At 42.0% G+C, this 18,781-nt stretch overlaps 1 protein-coding gene across 4 annotated transcripts in view; it reads left to right on the forward strand.

Moving 5' to 3' along the window:
* The window catches only part of LOC102450856 (WD repeat and coiled-coil-containing protein-like), a 30,376-nt gene extending 13,390 nt beyond the window's left edge, over window positions 1-16,986 (forward strand). For all 4 annotated transcript variants that reach the window (XM_025182345.3, XM_006118533.5, XM_075923413.2 and 1 more), the window contains 2 exons: window positions 4,413-4,530; window positions 5,688-16,986. In XM_025182345.3, coding sequence (XP_025038130.2) covers window positions 4,413-4,530; window positions 5,688-5,959 — 390 coding nt within the window. In that variant the 3' untranslated portion in view covers window positions 5,960-16,986. The remainder of the gene's footprint in view (window positions 1-4,412; window positions 4,531-5,687) is intronic.
* Window positions 16,987-18,781: the final 1,795 nt, after the last annotated feature.

Below are 18,781 nucleotides of genomic sequence, written 5' to 3' on the forward strand. Positions count from 1 at the left end.
TGCAAAGCCCGTTTGAAACACCAGAGCAGCACTTCAAAGGGGCTTTGCAATGCACAGCTGGGGATCAGCTGGAGTGCCCAGCTGATCCCCGGCTCTGCCTGTACTGCCCCTTTGAAGTGCCGTTTTGGCACTTTAAGGGGCAGCGCATTAAGTGTCTGGGATCAACTGGAGACTGCAGCTGATTCTCCTCCCCCACCCCACCACACACATTGCAAAGCCCCTTTGAAGTGCTGCTCTGGCGTTTCAAAGGAGCTTTGCAACAGCCAGGGCCGGCTCTAGGCACCAGCAAGATGCTTGGGGTGGCACATTGCCAAGGGTGGCACATTGCCAAGGGTGGCATTCCGGCCTGAGGAGGAGCAGGCGGGGAGCCCTTGGGAGGTCGCTCCGAGCTGGGAGCCCCGTGCCTGGCTGCTCATAGACTGCGCTTGGCCCCGGGGCGCTGGGAGGGCAGGGTAAGGTGGGGTGCTAGGAGGGCACTGGAGCGGAGTTCAGAGGCTCTGCAGGTGCTGGGGCTCAGCCCCACGGAGGCTGCCCTGAGGTAGGATCTCCGCGCCCAGCTGCTCGGAGCCTGTGCCTGGCCCCGGGGCGCTGGGAGCTCTGGGTGGGCAGCCCCAAGGCGCGGCCCCTGCTGGGGTGCTTCCTGGAGGGCAGCGTGGGGTAGCCGCGGCTGGGGAGGCTTAGCCCGGTGGCCTCTTCTTTGCCTTCATGATTGCGGGACCCCTCCCATTGTACTCTCTCCCCCAGCCGGCCACCCCCCCTCCTGTGCACTCTCCCCGCAACTTCTCCTCCCCTAGTTCCTTCGCCTGTGTTCTCTCCCCCGCAACTCCCCTGCCTGTGAATCCCTCCCCCCCTCACCTCCCTCTCTTCTCCTCCCTTGGCTTGGCCTCTGCCCAGCAACCCCACCTCCTGGCCCACTGCAACCCAGCTGGGACCCCATCTCCTCTTCTCCCCCACTCCCTGCCTTGCACCTGGACCCCATCTCTTGTCTGGCTCTCTAAACAATCCCCCCTCCCACTACTCTCTGAGCCCTGAACCCTCGCCACACACACACCTGCCAAGGAACCCAGCCCCCTTGTGCTGTGTCCTGACAACCTCTCCCCTGCCTGGGACCCAGGTGATTCTCCCTCTCTCTTTGTCTGAGGAAGGGGAACTCTGATGTTCCCAGTGCCCATGTCCCCAAGTTCCTTCCAGTCTGGGGCAGGAGAGCTGTATTAAAGTTGGAATTGTGATCCCATTTAAATAGGCTTTGTTACAAATAATACACCTTTAAAATTAAATTAAAAATTGTTATGGCCTAAATTTATCATAACCTATTTAAATAACTTATTAATTAAATTTAAAAATTAAATAGAACATGTCTGTCAACTTTTAAAGAAATTCTACCAATTCATTAGTGTAAGAACCCAGAACCAGTATTTACATCAGCAGTAGCTGATTTATTTCAGTTCAATGATTAGTTCATTCACTGTTGCAAAATCAGGAGTTGACGAAGGAGAAAAACATATTTTCCTCTTCTCTCAGTAAAAAACTGGTTATGAGAGCGTTCTAACATCTTGAAGAACATGACTAGATTTGATCTGTTAAATTCACTATGGGTATTTCCTTTGTTTAATAAATGAATTTTAGATGCATAATGTGTTTGGATACTTTTTTGTTGTGTCCTTCACATTGAAGGCAGTTTTATTTCATACAAAAATTAAATGCTGGTTTTGTTTATTTTAAATAGAATTTCCGTCCAAACAGAAGTAGATACAAATCATATGTTTTAAAAAAAGTAGCCACCACTTAGCAAATAATAAATGGGGTAAAACCTCTCTCTTAAGTATTCCTATTACATACCATTTTGTAATAGAATAAAAATGTAAAAATTAAGAATCTGATTACATGTAAGTTACACAATTATTTGGGCATTTATTTAGTTGGAAGCTATACTGAGTGTATTCTCCTGGTTAGTAAATAGAAGCACCAAATTTGGCATAAAGGTTATATTTAATTGTAAATCAACATGTTTTAAAGGTTGCTAATCAGTAAGACTCAACCATCCTTTAGGAAAGTATAATTTAAATGATTAATTGCTCATTTAAACCTAGGTTTTCTGCTTGCTAGTTTAAATCATGATTAAAATTAGAGATTTAAATCAAAGCTATTTAAATCAATCCACCTTGCTTCAGAGGCTGTTTGGTCCCTCCCAGAAGGAGAAAGCACAGGGATGCGCTCATGGAATAGGTCCTAGGCTAAGTGTCGTTTTGTTGTCTGATGCCTGTCTTGTTCTGGACAGTTGAGCTGGGGAGTTGAAACAAAAGTTCTCTTAATCCCTTTGAACTGTCTCATTGTATAGTCAGACAGATTCTTGTCCATGGACACCAAGGGTTGGACAGCTTATGTGTTGGGGTTGGAGTCTGAGTGATTAGAAGGTTTCTAATAATAAAATCCCTTTGCAGAGTGAGGAGTGAGACCGGGACTCCAGCACTAGGTGATGTGAACAGCTGCATGCTTTGGAAGTCTTTAACTGACTTGCTGTGGATGAACCTGCTTCCCATTGACCTCACGTGGGGAGTCCCTGGTGCTCTCCTAGGAGATGAAAATGCCCTGAGGTTTGGGTTCCCCCAGAAGTGTGCGCCCCACCCCCAGGAAGCCGCACAAGCTGCATTTGTGCGCACATCCCCAGCAAGCTGTGCAAGCTGCATTTGTGTGTGCACCCTCCCCGGACAAAAAAGTGTGTGTGTGTGGGGGGGAGTGACCAAAATTTTTTTTGTTTGGGGCGGCAAAAAACCTAGAGCTGGCCCTGGCAACAGCGGAGCCGGGGATCAGCCGAAGTCCCCAGCTGATCCCCAGCTCCACTTGCACTGCCCCATTGAAGCGCTGGAGCAGCACTTCAGAAGGGCAGCGCAGCATTAACTCCTGCAATTAACGCATTAATTCTGTCCTGTGTTAATCACAGGCGTTAATGCAGGTCAATTGACAGCCCTACTTATTTTTTCCGTTTCCCCAGCCCCAGGCAATAATGTGGCTTTGTGGGGGCAGTGGTAGCTTAATCACCACGAGGAATAAACAACTCCTTTGCACCTCCAAGATCTCCCATTAAATGTTACTGAATTGTTTTTTTCATTATGAGTTCTTCTACACAGCACAGAAGAGGGAACAGGATTTGCTTCATAATCCTCACAGAGACGTTAAGGGTTCTCAAAGAATTCTTATGAGTGTTCTGGTTATTTTATGTAGGACAAAATTACGGTCTCTCACAGTATCTAGTCTTTGTAAAGATTTATCTTTGGGGTAGGTTTAAAAACCTATTCATCAGTCATTGTGGGAGACATGTTCTGAAGGTTGTATTTGGGCAGTGGTAATTCTAAGTAATCTAGATGACATTCAGTGTAAAGAGTGGTAGGGAGGAAGCAATTACAAACTCCACTGAAAACAAACTAAATTTGTGAGATTTTTAAAAAGTTAGTAAAAACAAACTTTTTGGTTTTAAATGTTTTTTTTCCTACACTATGTGCTACATCAGTGATTCCCAAACTTGTAGTGTATATATATACTTCTTAGGGTACAGAATATTTATTTTATTTATTGCAGTTTTATAATAGGCTGTTCAGAAAAGCTTTAAAAGTATGAGAATTTGTTATATAAAATATGATAGTTAATTTACTTCAAGATACATGATCTGTGAGAATACAGAAATAGAGAGATGCTGGAGTCTAGAGCCCTAACTTCCAATCACCACTGTGCAGCATGGGTTCAGGTGCCCAGCAACTGTCCAGCCTAGCTGAGCACAGAACTTGGGATTTTTTGTTTTTTCTAGTTGCATATGTCACATAACAGTGAAATACAGAGAGATGATTAAAGATGGGCATTATTAAGAAGAACACAAAAAGTATATTTGATGAGAAGGGTATGGCTATTCAGCCAGCTGGTACATCTGAAAGAGGGTACACAAGAAAAGTTTGGGAAACTCTGCCTCACAAATCTTGGAACATTCAAAGAAAGAGAAACAGACTCTAAATGAAGTCAGTTTTAATTACAAAAAGGCATAAATTGAAAGTTGCCAATAAACAAATACTAACAAAAACAAACAAAAAGTGGGCTAAATGAAGATGATTTCCAAACCCACTAATTCTATGTCAGCCATGTGGCATTATTTCTTTCATCCTCTATCCACTTGAACACTAACCTTATAATGTAGTTTACTTTACTACCTTTGCTCACTGATATTTTCATCATAAGCAAAGGGATTTCAGGCCATAACCTTGCAAACTAGTTGGTCCAAACAAATGTTGTATTTTATTTTTGCAAGTGGCACTATTGTTGAAAACAAATTTGTGAGACAGTGTTTTGATGATGATGTCATTTCAATATCACTGTAACTAGAACACACACAGCTTTGCCTAATGGTTTCTTCCTTGTATCTACAGAAGGAGCTTTCTGAACCTGGGGAAGATAAAAGGCGAGCTGTTATTCTCTGCAATGGTAAACTCCGTCTAAGTGTAGTGCAGCAGATTTTCAGCCTCTCTCTCATTGAAATGCAACATGGTAAGCTCTGATCATTCAGTACAATGAAGTTTAGATATGTGAAAACAAGGTGTAAAATAATGAAAGGATATTAAAAACATAATATGGTACAAGAATCTTATTTTCTTGTATTAAAATTAGTTCCTTTTTATCTAAAACCTAGATTTATTGGGCAAAGCAGTGTTGCCTTTGTTTAGCTAACAGAGGTGCAGATGAATCATATTTTAATCCCATTTTTGTATTCATCCTTCTTAGTTCTTTTACAAAAGAGCATTCTGACAGATCTGGATGTCTGAATTGATAATTTCTTTGAAACCCTGTTCAAAATTTTAACCTGTCAACTTCATTATCTATTCTCACAACCACATTTTATAATTTTTTAACACTGCAAAGGCAGCTTTGGGAATTTTGTTGTGCTGCTTTTTCAGTGTGACAGTAACTATAGAAATCAATCTTACTATTTTTTCTTCTCGGCCTTTATCCACATACCCCACATCCAACCTGATGTTTTGTTTGTGGCAAAGAGATAAAACATACATCCTTGGAATATGAAATATTTCTCTACTGGAAATGTTCTGTACAGTATACTCTAATAATTAGAGTTTAACACCTATCAGTATATTGCTGTGCACAGCTGTTAAAAGAAGCTATTGCTTCATACTTACAGGAGTACTGTTTTTTCAGTACATGATGGTTAAAGTTCAGATACTTTTTATATTCCTATTAGAAGATTTATCCAGTGTAGCTTGGGTACTTCAGGGTTGAGGGTGTGGGGGGGTACGGGAGTCAGGGAAGGGACTTAAGGATTTTGGGGACTCAGAGCAGGAGGCTGTGGATGTAATCTAATCTATAGTTGTGTTAATATATATGTATTGTAGCAGTCGCTGCTGGTGGGAAAGTTGGTCTAAGAGAACTGACTTTTGCACAGCTGTTGTCCGATTCTTAGCCAATAGCATAGTACACAACAGTACATTAATTTTCTTTCAGATAAAATCCAATTTACATCACTTCTAGGCTTAATTAGAAAAAACAGTAAAAAATCATTTCTTGTAAAATTCAATTTTCAGATTTTGTGTTGCATCAGAAGGTCGGTATTTGGCAATATTATTTATGCCTGAAAAAGTGGGTTGCAAAAAGAAAAAGTATTGTTAATAAATAAATGGATATTTTTCTTACAGGTTCAACTTGGATTGTTCTCACAGCTGACAGCGAAGGCTTTGTTCCATTAATATTCGGATCCATGCAGGAGATAATCATAAGAGATGCCAATTCAAAAGGCTATAGCACCCATTCTTCCAAAACTTTGGATATCATCAGTTCTACAGAAGGGTATAGACCCATGTCTTCAGAAAGTCTGGATATCACCAGTTCTTTGGAAGTCCTTAGGGAACATTCTTCCAAAAGTCTAGATACCAGCAGCTCTTCAGAACAGTCAACCAGTAAAACATAATTTTTAATTACATTTATAGTAGCTTTTGCAGTCGGACAGTTTTTAAATAATTGTCACACAGGACAGAAGCCTTTCCATAACTGTCTGCATATTATAATTGATACATCTGTTGAGTTTGTCTTGTAACTAGATCTTATACAATTTTGTTGGCTTCATTCACGATAAATATTGTCTTATTTGTTTGGCCCTCACTACATGGAATTTGGAAACTAGCATTCTTCTACTGAGCAAATATCTTTTACCTGTTGGCAGGCAGGTAGATGGCCATGTCAGAGGGGCTGGGTCCTGCGTGATGGCTTGGCACAGCTGGGGCCTCCAGCACTGCTGGGACTGAGATCCTGCTGGTCTTTGCCAACGTGGCCGGAATGGTCCCACCTGCCTGCCTTGGGCCACTGCAGCATGGCGGGTGGTGAGGTCCCACTGGTGTGGCTGGGGTCCCCCTGGCTGCTCCTGCGCGTCTGGGGCTGGGGCCCTGCCCCAGTACAACTGGAGTCAGGGGTGGGAGAGCTGACACAGGCGCAGTCCTGTCTGCTACCCCCACATGGCTGAAGGGACTCAGATAGGGCTGTCACAGCCTGGCACGGTTGGTTGTCTATTCAGTTACTCAATAAGCATTCCGATAAGCCTAATGCTTACTGAGTAATTGATTAAATGGTTAGCATTTTACATCTCAGTTCCTTCTCATTTTGCCTCTGATTTGTTTATGCTTTTAGATTACAGCAGAGATCTCAATAAAAAATAAGATGACAATTCTGCACTTTTTTTCTTTGAGGCAACTTCCCCCCAACTGCTAGTCAGATCCTGAAGTCCTCACAGCTTTTATTCATAAATTCCCAAGACAAGTTGTCTTATCCTCAGAAGAAAATTGGAAAACTTTTCCATCAGTGCTGGTAATGGTATAAGTACCAGCATAACAGGGGTTAGGCATATTTAGCACATCATGAAAACTTGAGCTCTTTTCCTGCTACATTGCATCTGTAGTAGCACTAATAATTATACTGTTTCTTGAAAGCTGATACAAATGTTTCTAGTGTTGGCATGTAAATGGTGGGTCTGAGACATCAACTATTTTACTCCTATCCCAAAACCAGCCCTTTGAGTCATATGGGACACTCTATTGTACTGCCATGACAGTGTTAACAGATGGTAACCCAATATGTTGAGAAGCAATTTTTAAGTCACGTATGGCAGAATTATGTGGTTTGGGTTGTTTTATTGCTCCTAAACAGCAAATATTCACGTACAAAATTTGGAAACTTTTCTTAGTTTTCGAATTAGCATGGAGCACAAAATTTTTTCTTGTTCTCTTAAGCCTTGTGCCTGCTGACATGACCTTGGAAATCTGACCAATGCAGCTATGTCTTCCTGTACTAGCAGGGATCCTATTAGACTTTCTCCTTCAAATAGGGACTGGCTCTTTGTTCACTTGCAAACGATACAACAATTTAAAATACATTGACTTTTAGTAATCATAGACAAGGCATATATATTGTGGAAGTCTAAATACAATCCCATTACTACACCATTTTTAGTTTAAAAGTGACAGTGTAAAGAAAATATGTAAGAACATGTCCCTGTGGGCTATGATTGATTGTTGCATATGAACACTGGATACAGGTGGAGGTTTTATGTGTCATCTCAGCTGGATTAGGGATGGGCTATGGAAGGGGTGGGCAAATTCCGGCACATAGGGTGGATTTGGTCTGCAGGGTTAGTTCCTGGCGGGTCCCCATCTCGATGTTTACTTGTGCTCCACAGGTATCGGAGGATTGCAGCTCAATGTGAGTGACGGGAAGTGGCATCCCTGTCGATGATGCTTCCTGTTGCTCGGAATGACCACAAACGGCCAACAAGAGCTGCGATCCTCAGATACCTGTAGAGGTGCAGGGAAACATAGTGATGGCAGCCCACCAGAGATTAACCCTGTGGGCTGCCATTTTTTATTGCCCATCCCAGGTTACACTAATGAGATGTTTATAAAGAAGCCTGCAATCAAGGTTCCAGGATTTCTACCTATAAAATGAAATACTTTAATATAGTAAAACAACATACTGCTCTTTCAGAGGAATGCTGCTGTACAAGGAGGAATCAAAATGCACTGGTAAACACCAATTCCTTGGCCATCTCAAATTATTTAATGAAAAAGATGAATTATTCATCTAATGTGTAACAAATGTGTGCCATACATAATCTCACCAGTGGGTGCATATTAGAAGTGCCCTATAGTGAGATACCATACCTTATAAAAGTTGTCAGTAGTGGTCCTAAGCCATGAGGTTCTGAGGTAGATCCAAACATCTCAGAAGCTTTGAGATCTTATAAGGGAGGGTTGACTGATGCAAGAAATATCCTCTGCACTGGGGAAGGATGTTTCAGATCACTTGCATGTTTTATACCACTGATAGGATTTGTTTTTGTGGCTAAACATGTCATACCAATTAGCTATATACTTCATTGAATGATGTTATTCACATTTATGTGTGAGTGATACAGTTTGGTTGGTGCTTTCAGATATAGAAATTATAGTTTGTTTCATTTTAAGAGTTTTCAGTCTTAACAGCTCAAACCTCCTAGACATTGCGGCTATGTCTATACTGCCGGCTTTTGCTGGCAGAGAGTATGCAAATGAAGTGCTGATTAGTATTTGTTGTGCTTCATTTTCATAATCTATTCAAGCTGTTTGTGCTCAAAAATAAGCAGTGTGGACGTTTCCTTTTTGCGCAAAAGCCTCTTTTTGTGCAAGATCCTTCTCTGGAGTAAGGATCTTGCACAAAAAGGGGGTTTTGCACAAAAATGGCTCAAAGATTATGCTAATGAAGCTGCTAATCAGCACTTCATTTGCATAGTCTCTGCTGGAAAAAGCCAGCAGTGCAGACAAAGCCTGCATGAGCGGATCCCTTGAAGTCCATGGGGCTCTGAATAGGCACTGGGATCTATCTGTATGCAACATATTTCAGGAGCAGAGCCTTAAGTCAGTCAGACTCAATAAAATTCAGCTATTAACAGGACAATCAGGGCATTATGGCCAAAAAAAGTACCTTAGTGTATTTAGAGAGAGAGATTTGACATGTGGAATAAATTCACTGGAAATCTCTACAGTATTAAATCCTTGGATTTATAGGATTGGTGATTAATTGTCCTGAATGCAGGAAATCATATAAATCCATAATCCTCTTCTCAACTAAGATTGAATGTAACATAGGTCCAAACATCTGAAACGTAAAACTTTATAAATTAGGAATTGCAGCCAGGAGCCCTTAAATATGAGCACTGAAGACAATTTTAAAAGGATATTGTCTTGTTCCTTCTTTGACATCTATTATAAATTGTTTCAGCTTTTACAGAGCAGAGCTGCAAATGTACTTTGTACAAATAGTACCCAAAATAAATACAGCTGTAGTAGAAACTGCTGCAGCTATTGCACTAGAAAGACAAAAGTTATTTGTCATTCTAGGCATCATCTAGCACTGCAGCCCACATGAAAAACAAAAGGCACTGTTGTCTAATGGCTCAAAACTTGGGACTGGTCAGGAGTTCCAGAGCTGTCACTGACTCACTGTTTCACTTTGGATAAAGCATTTAAATTTTTTGTACTTCAGTTTAACTAAAATGGTATAATACCTGCCCTTAGCACATGAATTTAGTTAGGCTTAAGAATGGTTGTGATGTGCTAAAGAAGTGAAAAGCAGTAGTGTTATATTAATAAGCAGCAAAATACCCCAATAGATATATAATCAAAATGTTTAAAAATAATTTCATTGTAAACAAGAACACATTTTCCCCCATAAGCATTCTTTTGAAGTTCTTATACCTTCTAGACAAGGGTATTAACCTTTTTGCTTTCTAAGCCACCCTCTCCTCCACCTGCTATAAAAACTCCACAGCCCCAACAACTGTTTTTCTGTATATAAAAGGCCAGGGCTGGCACTGGAAAGGGACAATTTCTTGGGGCTTCATGCCACGAGGGGCCAGTAAAGCTAAGTTGCTCAGGTTTCAGCTTCAGCTGCAGGATTCAGGGCCCTGAGCTTCAGCCCTGCACAGCAGAGCTTCAGCTTTTTGCTGGGGTACCTGAGTGAGCCTCATTTTGGTCTTGCTTGACAGACCTGAAAGCTGCTTGCAGCACCTCAGGTGGCCCTGGTTGAGATCTGTTCTAGATCTAGACCCTCCCTCATGTGGAAAGAGACATGTAAAATTTACTGGCAACATGTTGCCTCACAATGCTCTGGAATTCATTTTCCCTGCTGGCTTTTACCCAGTCGGTGTTGGTTATCTTTCAGGGCATGTTTTAAATCCTGTTCTAGTGGGAGTTTGCTTGAATTGGTGGCTCTAAATTTAAATTCTCATTGATATTCGGGATTTTTTATCCTTTTATGATCTCTCTTCTATTCATTTCTAACATGTACACCCCTCTAGGTAGCCTGAGTTCATACTGTGAGTTGTATTTTATGTGCAACGTACAGATGCCCAGAAGTGATGATGCATATAGTTTATATAAGAAAATAAGTAAAGCATTGAGATTACTGTAATTTTACTAGATCTTCATGGCAGAAGTATTGTTACTGTTGGGAACAATCCTGTTCATGTCAAGAAATACACAGATGATTGGGTGCCAGACTCTCATTGGTGAAATTGTATTAAGACTTATGTTTTAACTCCTCCTCTCTCTCACTCCTAATCAAGCCAGCACCGTTTCCATTAATCTGGATGGGTAGAGGAAGGGAGCAGACAGGCAGAGGCAGCTCTACTCCACAAAAATATGATTTCATCCTCTTGCTAGTGATTCATGAAAACTCTGCTTCACTCTAAGAATGAAGAGCAGAGAGGTAGGTTCATTCTGGAAGCTGCAAGCCTGTAACAATTGGAATGCTGGGGCTGTGTTTAAGCCATGATGGGTCCTGGTAAACACTGGCAGAACTGTTCCCAAAGAACTGGCAGCCATAGCCACCTCAGTTTATTTCTGTAAAGCAGAAGCACTGATGTACAAATTTGCACACTGCCATCATGCAGGCCAGCCACACTTCAGAGGAAAGCCAATTCAAATGTTGGGCTAACGTGCCAGTCAGAGATTCTGCACAAATGGCAACTTGTGCTGAATTATGCAGTTTTGACAAACGGACAGTGGCGCATGTGGAACAAACAAGATTAATGAAGCATCTTTCCTTTTAGGCCTGGCATCAAGTTTAAGCTGGAGGTTTTGAGAGACAAAAGCCCTGACTTGGCTGTTTGCAGATTGTCTTAATTTAGTCTTTCTAGATGTCAACATGAAGCATGCTGCAATGTCCTTAATGTTGGTGATGTTAAAGCTTGTTGAAGTGTCACTGGGTCAGACAGGGACAGAGTGAAAGAAGGCAGGAATTGTAATGTTTATTAACCGTTCACTTTTTTTCCAAGTTAGCAGTGGCAGGAGCTCTGTATAAGCCTACAGTCCCGGAAGGAGAAGACTGTGGCTGTGACAGAGGAGACTGTTCAGTGGTTACTGTTTGTTAAAGTACTCACTCATGCTGGATTTTTCAGTCACTATGAGCAATGTGTATGACTAGGTGCCTGTTGTTTCAGGGACAAAGGTGGAACTAAAATGAAGACTAAGGCTGGGAGTCAGAGGCATAAGGGAGTTGGGATCCTCAATCATTACCTTGTAACCAGGTGCCTAAAGCTTTTGGGGCCTACTGGAAATTCCAGCTAGAGTGCTTAGCATTTAAAATCTCCAGAAAGTCATGTTTCTCTTATCTTGTGGCTGGGTTCCCACATGTGCAGCACTGGAGCCACATGTTTAGTTTCACTCAATTGGGCCGTTTGTTTTTTAAAAAATCATTTTTCAGACTCCCCTGTGCCCTTGCCTTTCCCACACAAACTGGCAAACAGCTTGTGGTCCAGGGCCAAAAATGTACAGACACGTGGCTCCTTTAGCAGTCGCATCAGGAACTGCGCTGTGAAGCACCTGGCAGGGTTTGAGATCTCACGCTCCTTCATGTAAGTTTCCAAGATGCCAGGATTTCTTTTTATCCTGGTTCTGATTCAAATTATATTCATCTTGAGCACAAGCCTGCAACAGAAGATGCCGACTCTTTCATCAATAACAGCAGCACACATGCATGCTGTACAAATCACTCATGACAGCTCTAGAAACCAGGTTTCAGTATGACTGTTTTGCTACTCTGCTCAGTTCATCTTATGTCACTTCATCCAGTTTTTTATTTGGAGCATTGTATTTTTACAAGCCCCATAACCCTTGCCTAATTATGCTAGAACAGGAAAAGATGTGCAAATGGCTTATTGAGTCATAATCCATATGTAGGATTGTTCCTATTGGATGGTTTATGCAAACTTTCTGCAGTCTAGTTTTAAATGTGTCAAGCAACAGGCCTTCCATCGTTTAGGATACATAGGAATTGCTTAACTAGAGGTCCATCTAGTCCAGTTTCCTGTCTCGGTTGCTTGTATTAGATACTTCAGAGGAAGATGCAGATACCCATTAGGCAGAGATGAGTATGACAGGATTCACTCTCAAGTGAGCACCCTCGATAACCCTTGTTAATCAATGCATGTGCTTGTACACACACACTCTCTCTCTCTGTCTTACTGCTCCAGGACACAGCAGTGTTCCAGACCTCCTTGAATAATGTTCTTGCCCTCTTGTTACAACTCTTTAGCCAGGCCACTATGCTTCAGTTTCCTCCTCTAGGGTGCCTCAGGCTACATCTACACTGCAGGGTTTTTGCACAAGAAGTCTCGCAGAAGAGTTCTTGGGCAAAAGCGCGTCCACACCTCAGAATGCATCACTTTTGCGCAAGAGAGCATCCACACTGCATGGACATTCTTGTGCAAGAAAGCTCTAATTGCCATTCACAGAATGGCTATCAGAGCACCTGTGCTTTTTTGGATAGGCTCTTTTTGCGCAAGAAACCCCTGCAGAGCGTCCACGCGTGCCTTTTTGTGCAAGAGTTGTAGCGCAAAAAGGAGTTATGCCTCATAGGAGGAGGTATACCTACACCGCAAAAAGTGGTTCTGTTCTGTCAATTGAATAGTGTTTCTTGCTCAAAAATGCACTTGAGGTGTGGACGCTCTGCGGGTTTTTGCTCAAAAATAGCCATTTTTGCGCAAAAACTTTGTAGTGTAGATGTAGCCTCAGTGTCCATACCTCTTCTCCCTGCAGTGGTTAATGGGAGATTGGAGGGGCACCCAGGCCTCCCCATATATACTTTGGGTTCCAGTATAGGGGCCCTGTAGTTTGGAGCTGTCTGCTGTGTCCATTCAGTCAAGTTCCACTGCTGTTCTGATTCCCTCAGACAGTTTTCTGTGGCCCTATGCCACCTTCACCCCTTACATAGAATCATAGGGCTAGAAGAGACCTCAAGAGATCGTCAAGTCCAGCCTCTTGCCCAAAGTAGGACCAACCCCAACTAAATCATCCCAGCCAGGGCTTTGTCAAACCAGGACTTACCTCAGGCTTTGTCCAAGACATACAACTCAAGCCTCCTTGTTCTCTCTGTCTCCTGGCAATGCCATCCTATCCAGGGTTCTGCAGCTCTGCCAGCCAGCCACATTGCCCAAGCTCCTACAGTTCCAGCAGGAACTACCTGGCTCTGGCCCAACAGCTCTCTTTCTGGTAGCTTGCTGGGCCCTGATTGGCTGCTTCTCACAGCCACTCCAGGGAGCTTAGAGAACCTGACTGCTCTTTTTTGGGGTGAAGTTTGTCTGGGCCACAAAGCTTCCAGCAGGGGACCTTGGGGCCTTGTTCACCCTGTCACAATGGGATAACCCACCCTCCACATTACAGCTCATAACTCCCAGTAATTAGAGAATGTCTTAATGGTTGAAGCATGAGATTTAGTATCTTCCAAAAATTGTTAGTATCAACTAGTATAACTGGCTATTCTTATTCTCTACGGGGAGGTCTAAGTTCTTTTTGAATCTTGCTAAGGTTTTGGCCTAGGTGATAGACTGTGGCAAAGAGTTCCATAGTTTAGTTACATGTTGTGGAACCCTTTCCTTGTATCTGTTTTGAATTTTTCACCTTTTAGTTTAATTGAATGTGGTCTTTTATTTACATTATGAAGCCGGGAGAACAGAGAACTGCCACTGTGAGAGTATTCCACAACTGAGTACATCTAGCATCTGGTAGCTTTTCTGGGTACAGGGCATCTCCACTATAGGTCACCTAGATATACATCCGTTCCACATTAAAGTTGTTGATGTTTGTAGGAACTGATGAGTTATAAGTTGTCCCATTCCATGCTATAAGTTGTGCGAAACACTCCCCCTAATTTACTTAAATGGAAGTCAGCCACGGGAAAAAAATTCCCCGCTTTAACTTGTTTCGCTATAAGTCCAAGTTTTTTGGAACATATCTTGGACTTATAGCAAGGACGGCCTATAGTCAGCCTTACTTTCCATATCTATTTCATTTCATGACCTTGGTTTAGACAGACAACTTTTATTTTACTAAAAATTCCTCTTCTTCCTGAGTGTTTAGATCAAATATTTAAAACAGTTCAAATATTTTATATGGTTACGTCCCCTCCATGTCAAATGATACATGTATAACTCTCTTTAATCTGTCCTAATAAATCCATCCATCCATCTCCCTTTGGGAGACCCATAAACAGAGAATGAGATAAACTGAATCACTGAAAGGACTCAGGATTAAGTGTTAATCTTACTGCCTTGTACAAAAGTACGTTCAAAAGAAATGAGAAATAGTGTTCCTTCCCAGCAGCCACATTTAATTTTTCATATGTAATTCCTAGGCAGACTGAAAATAGCAGCCTCTTCTCAATGGCTGTTGTAGGAATCACCAATGAAGGCTCCAGAAACAAGGAGGCCATTTAAATGACTTCTTTGTTGCTCTGCCTCACTATTATGCTGCTTAATCCAGATATTTATTTGCAGTGTGCTGTGACCAATGAAATCTAGGTGCTGCCAAAGGGTGCTCAAAGGATAACAAACAATTTTAAAGGGGCATGCTCTCTCTTTAACAGTCACATTTTAAAAAGAAATTTGTCAGCTGTATTACAGACACTTTAGAGTATTTTAAAAAGAGGTTTTTTTGAAAACTGATCTGACTTACTTTTTACACATTTGTTTACTCTTTGCCAATTTGCATAATGAAAAGGAGACCTGAAGAAGAGCTCTGTGAATCTTGAAAGCCTGTCTCTCTCATCAACAGTCTAGTGAAAGATATTCCCTCACCCATCCCGTGTCTCTAATATCTGGACTCAACACTGGCTTGAACACAGCAAATAAAAATAAACTTGACAGTTTCACTTCTCAATTTTCTTGCATTCGCAAGATAAAGCTAATTGAGCTTAGATTTGAACATAAGATTGAAATTGTGCTGGATGAAAAATGGGAGAAGGAAATTACCACTTCTTAAAAATGTGAGTTCTTGTCTTTCTACAGTTTTCAAAAAGGAACACTTTTTAATCTAAATTTTTCAATTTTTAATTTGTTTTACTTTTGATCCCCATCCATCCCTCTGTTTTCCTCCTTTGCCCCATTTTTTCCATTAAAGGCAAAAGGGAATAGAAAAAACAGAATCACTCCTCCACCACTATCACTGAATTTTTTTTCTTTTGAATGTGATTGGGAGAAAAAAAATGTGTGGGTAGGGAGGGGAGGAATACCTAAAAAAAACAAAAAACATTTCTGACAGAGCAAAACATTGTTTGAGAAATTGTCCAGCTGTAGTTGGTAGGTGGATGGAGGTGATGAAATAATGTTTTATATAAAAATAGATCCCATAAGATTTTTTTAAAATCATGGAAATATTTTACCGATTTTAAATATTTTTAAAGCATTTCCCTTTAAATCAAACTTTGGATCAAACTTGACTTGGCACTGTCCTTTTATATGGGCAGAATCATAATTGACCAATTCAGAGATTCTTTAGCTTCTGCATTCTATAAAATAATGTGAATCCTCACATGCATCCACCTACCTTTCTGTTTTGATTTTCAACATATTTAATTCTATGAACCAATGGGAAAGGTTTTGGAGGATTAGACCAGGGTGGCCAACCCACAGCTCTCGAGCCAGATGCGGCTCTTTGCCTAAAGAAATGTGGCTTTTGCTAGTTGAGCCATGTGCCTGGACTGCTACGCCCAGCTGCTCTGTGCACATGCCCCAGTGCCTGGAGGGAGAAGTGCATGGTGGCAGCGGCTGCGGTACCCAGGCATTGGGTTAGAGAGGGGGGAGAGAGCTGGGGGTGCCTGGCTCTGGGGGAGGAGGAGGGCATTGGATTAGAGCAGGAGGATGAGGGTGCCTGGCTCTAGGGAAGGACGGGGGATTGGGTTAGAGCAGAGGGACTGGGGATGCCTGGCTCTGCAGGAGGGGTGGTTCACTGGGTTACAGCACAGTGGCTGAAGCACTTTAAACTCAAAGTCTTCATGGATGCAGAATGAGGCAGCCAACACAGATGTCATATTTAAATTACAGGGCAAAAAAATAATCAGCATGTACCTGGTTTACACTGTTTAAAGAAAATTCAAAGGCTATTGTTTGCCAGGCTGAAGGAATTATTCTGAGATATGAGTCTCTCCCTTATTGTTTTTGAACCTCTCATATTTGCAGTCTGGGACAGACCTAAATTTTTATAACTACAAAAAAGCCATAATCTTCATAAGTTTAAAAAAAAAAAAAAAAAAAAGAGGAAACCACACCAGAGATCAACAAGCTGGCGTGAAACAGGCACTTCAAATTGTGCTAATTTACTTCTCAGTTCAGTTTAATTTAAAAAAACACAGGACATAATAGGGCAGTAGTGTTAAAATTAAAATACATTATGGGGATGCTTTTTTTGTTTGTGTGAGAATATTACTGTATTTTTAAAGTGTTTTTTTTTTTTAATTTGATGGTTGTTCCTTGTCAAGTTCTCTGAAGATCAATGGACTGGCCATGAATTTAAGTGACTTGAGACTTTTTTTATTGGTTTTTGTCTGAAATGTCCTGTAATGTTATTTTGATCACTACATTTTGTGTACTATATCTATCTATTTATAGATAAATACAAATAAATATATAATACATGACTCTTTGCACTCTGTCCACAGCTATTTGGCTCTTCGTCTCTAACTGGTTGGCCATCCCTGGATTAGACTATCGCTTGCGTTTTGCTGCTCTAGCCCAAACAATGTTTACAGCATGGTTAGTCTGTTTTCCACCTAGGGTAGAAAGAGATTAGCCAGTGCTTACAATCCAGCTGCTTGCTAACATAACTCCTGGTGTCATAAGTCAGACACAAAATAAATGACTTATCACAATCCAATTTCAAAGAAAATTAAAAAAGTAACACCTCCTACAGCCAGAATCCTTGAGTGTCAATAAGAGGCAGACAATCAAGAAAATGAGGGAGTGATGTCTCAGGCTTGATAGTGACAGTAAGTTATTATCCAATGGTTGCTCAATGGCCTACACAAAATCAGTTTGTTGGCCTCAGTCCAGTTACTAGGGAATTGGTGGGTCTACTTCACCAGGCCCGCTGACAGGAGGAGGCAAAGGGGCAACTGCAGTAGGGCCTGCTGATTCAAAGAGGCTTGTGGCTCTGGCTGCTGCTGCGGCAGTAGCAGCACCCAGAGCCCTGAGCCCTTTAAATTGCCGCTGCAGCACTGCACAGTGCGCTCCAGGAGACTCTTAGGTCTGCCTGGGGAGGCAGGGGCACTGAATAGTGCACTTCAGGCAGAGCTGAGAGGAGACATGATGGCCCGGGTGGCACTGGGGGCTGGCTGCCCTCGTCCCAAAGCCATCCGCCTGAGCCTCTGCCCTTTGTGGGAGTGCATAACCAGGCCCTCCCATACATCTTGCCCAGGAGCCCCACGAGCAGGGTTGCCAGATGATTTAACCAAAATTACCGAACACCCCCACTTTCCCCTCCCCCCCCCCACGCACACACCCCAAAAACACTCCACCGGGGAAAAAATGCTTTGGAGGAAAAAAGGGGAGGGAAAAAAAAAGGACCCCAAGAGTTGAGCAAAAAAAAAAAAAGAAAAGAAAAGAAAAGATACACTTTTGAGGCTTTTTTTGGCCCTACCAGACTGCTGGCCGCCATCTTGTCTTCCTGCTCTGAGGCAGACAGCTCCCCTGTGGAACCAGGTAAGCACCTGGGATTTTCGCCTGCTTGCCAGGAAAAAAAAAATCAGAAAATACCGGACATTTTAGGTGTCCGGTATTTGCTGGCTTTTTTTTACCGGACAGGAGGCAAAAATATCGGACTGTCTGGGACAGTACCGGACACCTGGCAACCTTACTCACGAGGTTGTCGGCTCCCCTGTATTTCACAAAACCACCGTCTCCTTAGTACCTGCCTTTCTCCTAGTTCTACCCCCTAAAAACAAGCCTCCAACCTTCCACACCCACTCTATGGCATAAACAACCTCCCAGCTCCTTTCTTAGACACTGCTAACTCGTTGCTAGTTTTATTCTGCCCTGGCTTCTAATGTTCTTTGCATGACTTATTTTTATACATTTGTTTCCATTACAAACCATCTTAGCTCAATGCTTGATATTCGTACATAAATAAAAGTAATTGTTCCTTTCACTTGTGCATGCGCCTTTTCTGAATATGATCAACATGATAGAGCCCAGGGGCTTGGGATGGGGTGTCAGAATTCACAGCACAAGACTGACTTCTTAGAAGGCTGGTGCCATGTAAATGCAAGCAAGTTCTTCTCTCCCACAACTCCTTTCTCCACCCCGGTCTCTGCCAATGAATTTTCTAATTAACTATGTCTTTAAAAATAAAAATACCATTCACGAAAATGAGGTAAGCTGTGAAATAACTGTCACTGTTTTATCTTACCAGAATAACACACAGAAAATAATTAGCAG

The sequence above is a fragment of the Pelodiscus sinensis genome, chromosome 3, assembly GCF_052426305.1.
Source record: "Pelodiscus sinensis isolate ZL-2025 chromosome 3, ASM5242630v1, whole genome shotgun sequence".
Taxonomy (NCBI): Eukaryota; Metazoa; Chordata; order Testudines; family Trionychidae; genus Pelodiscus; species Pelodiscus sinensis.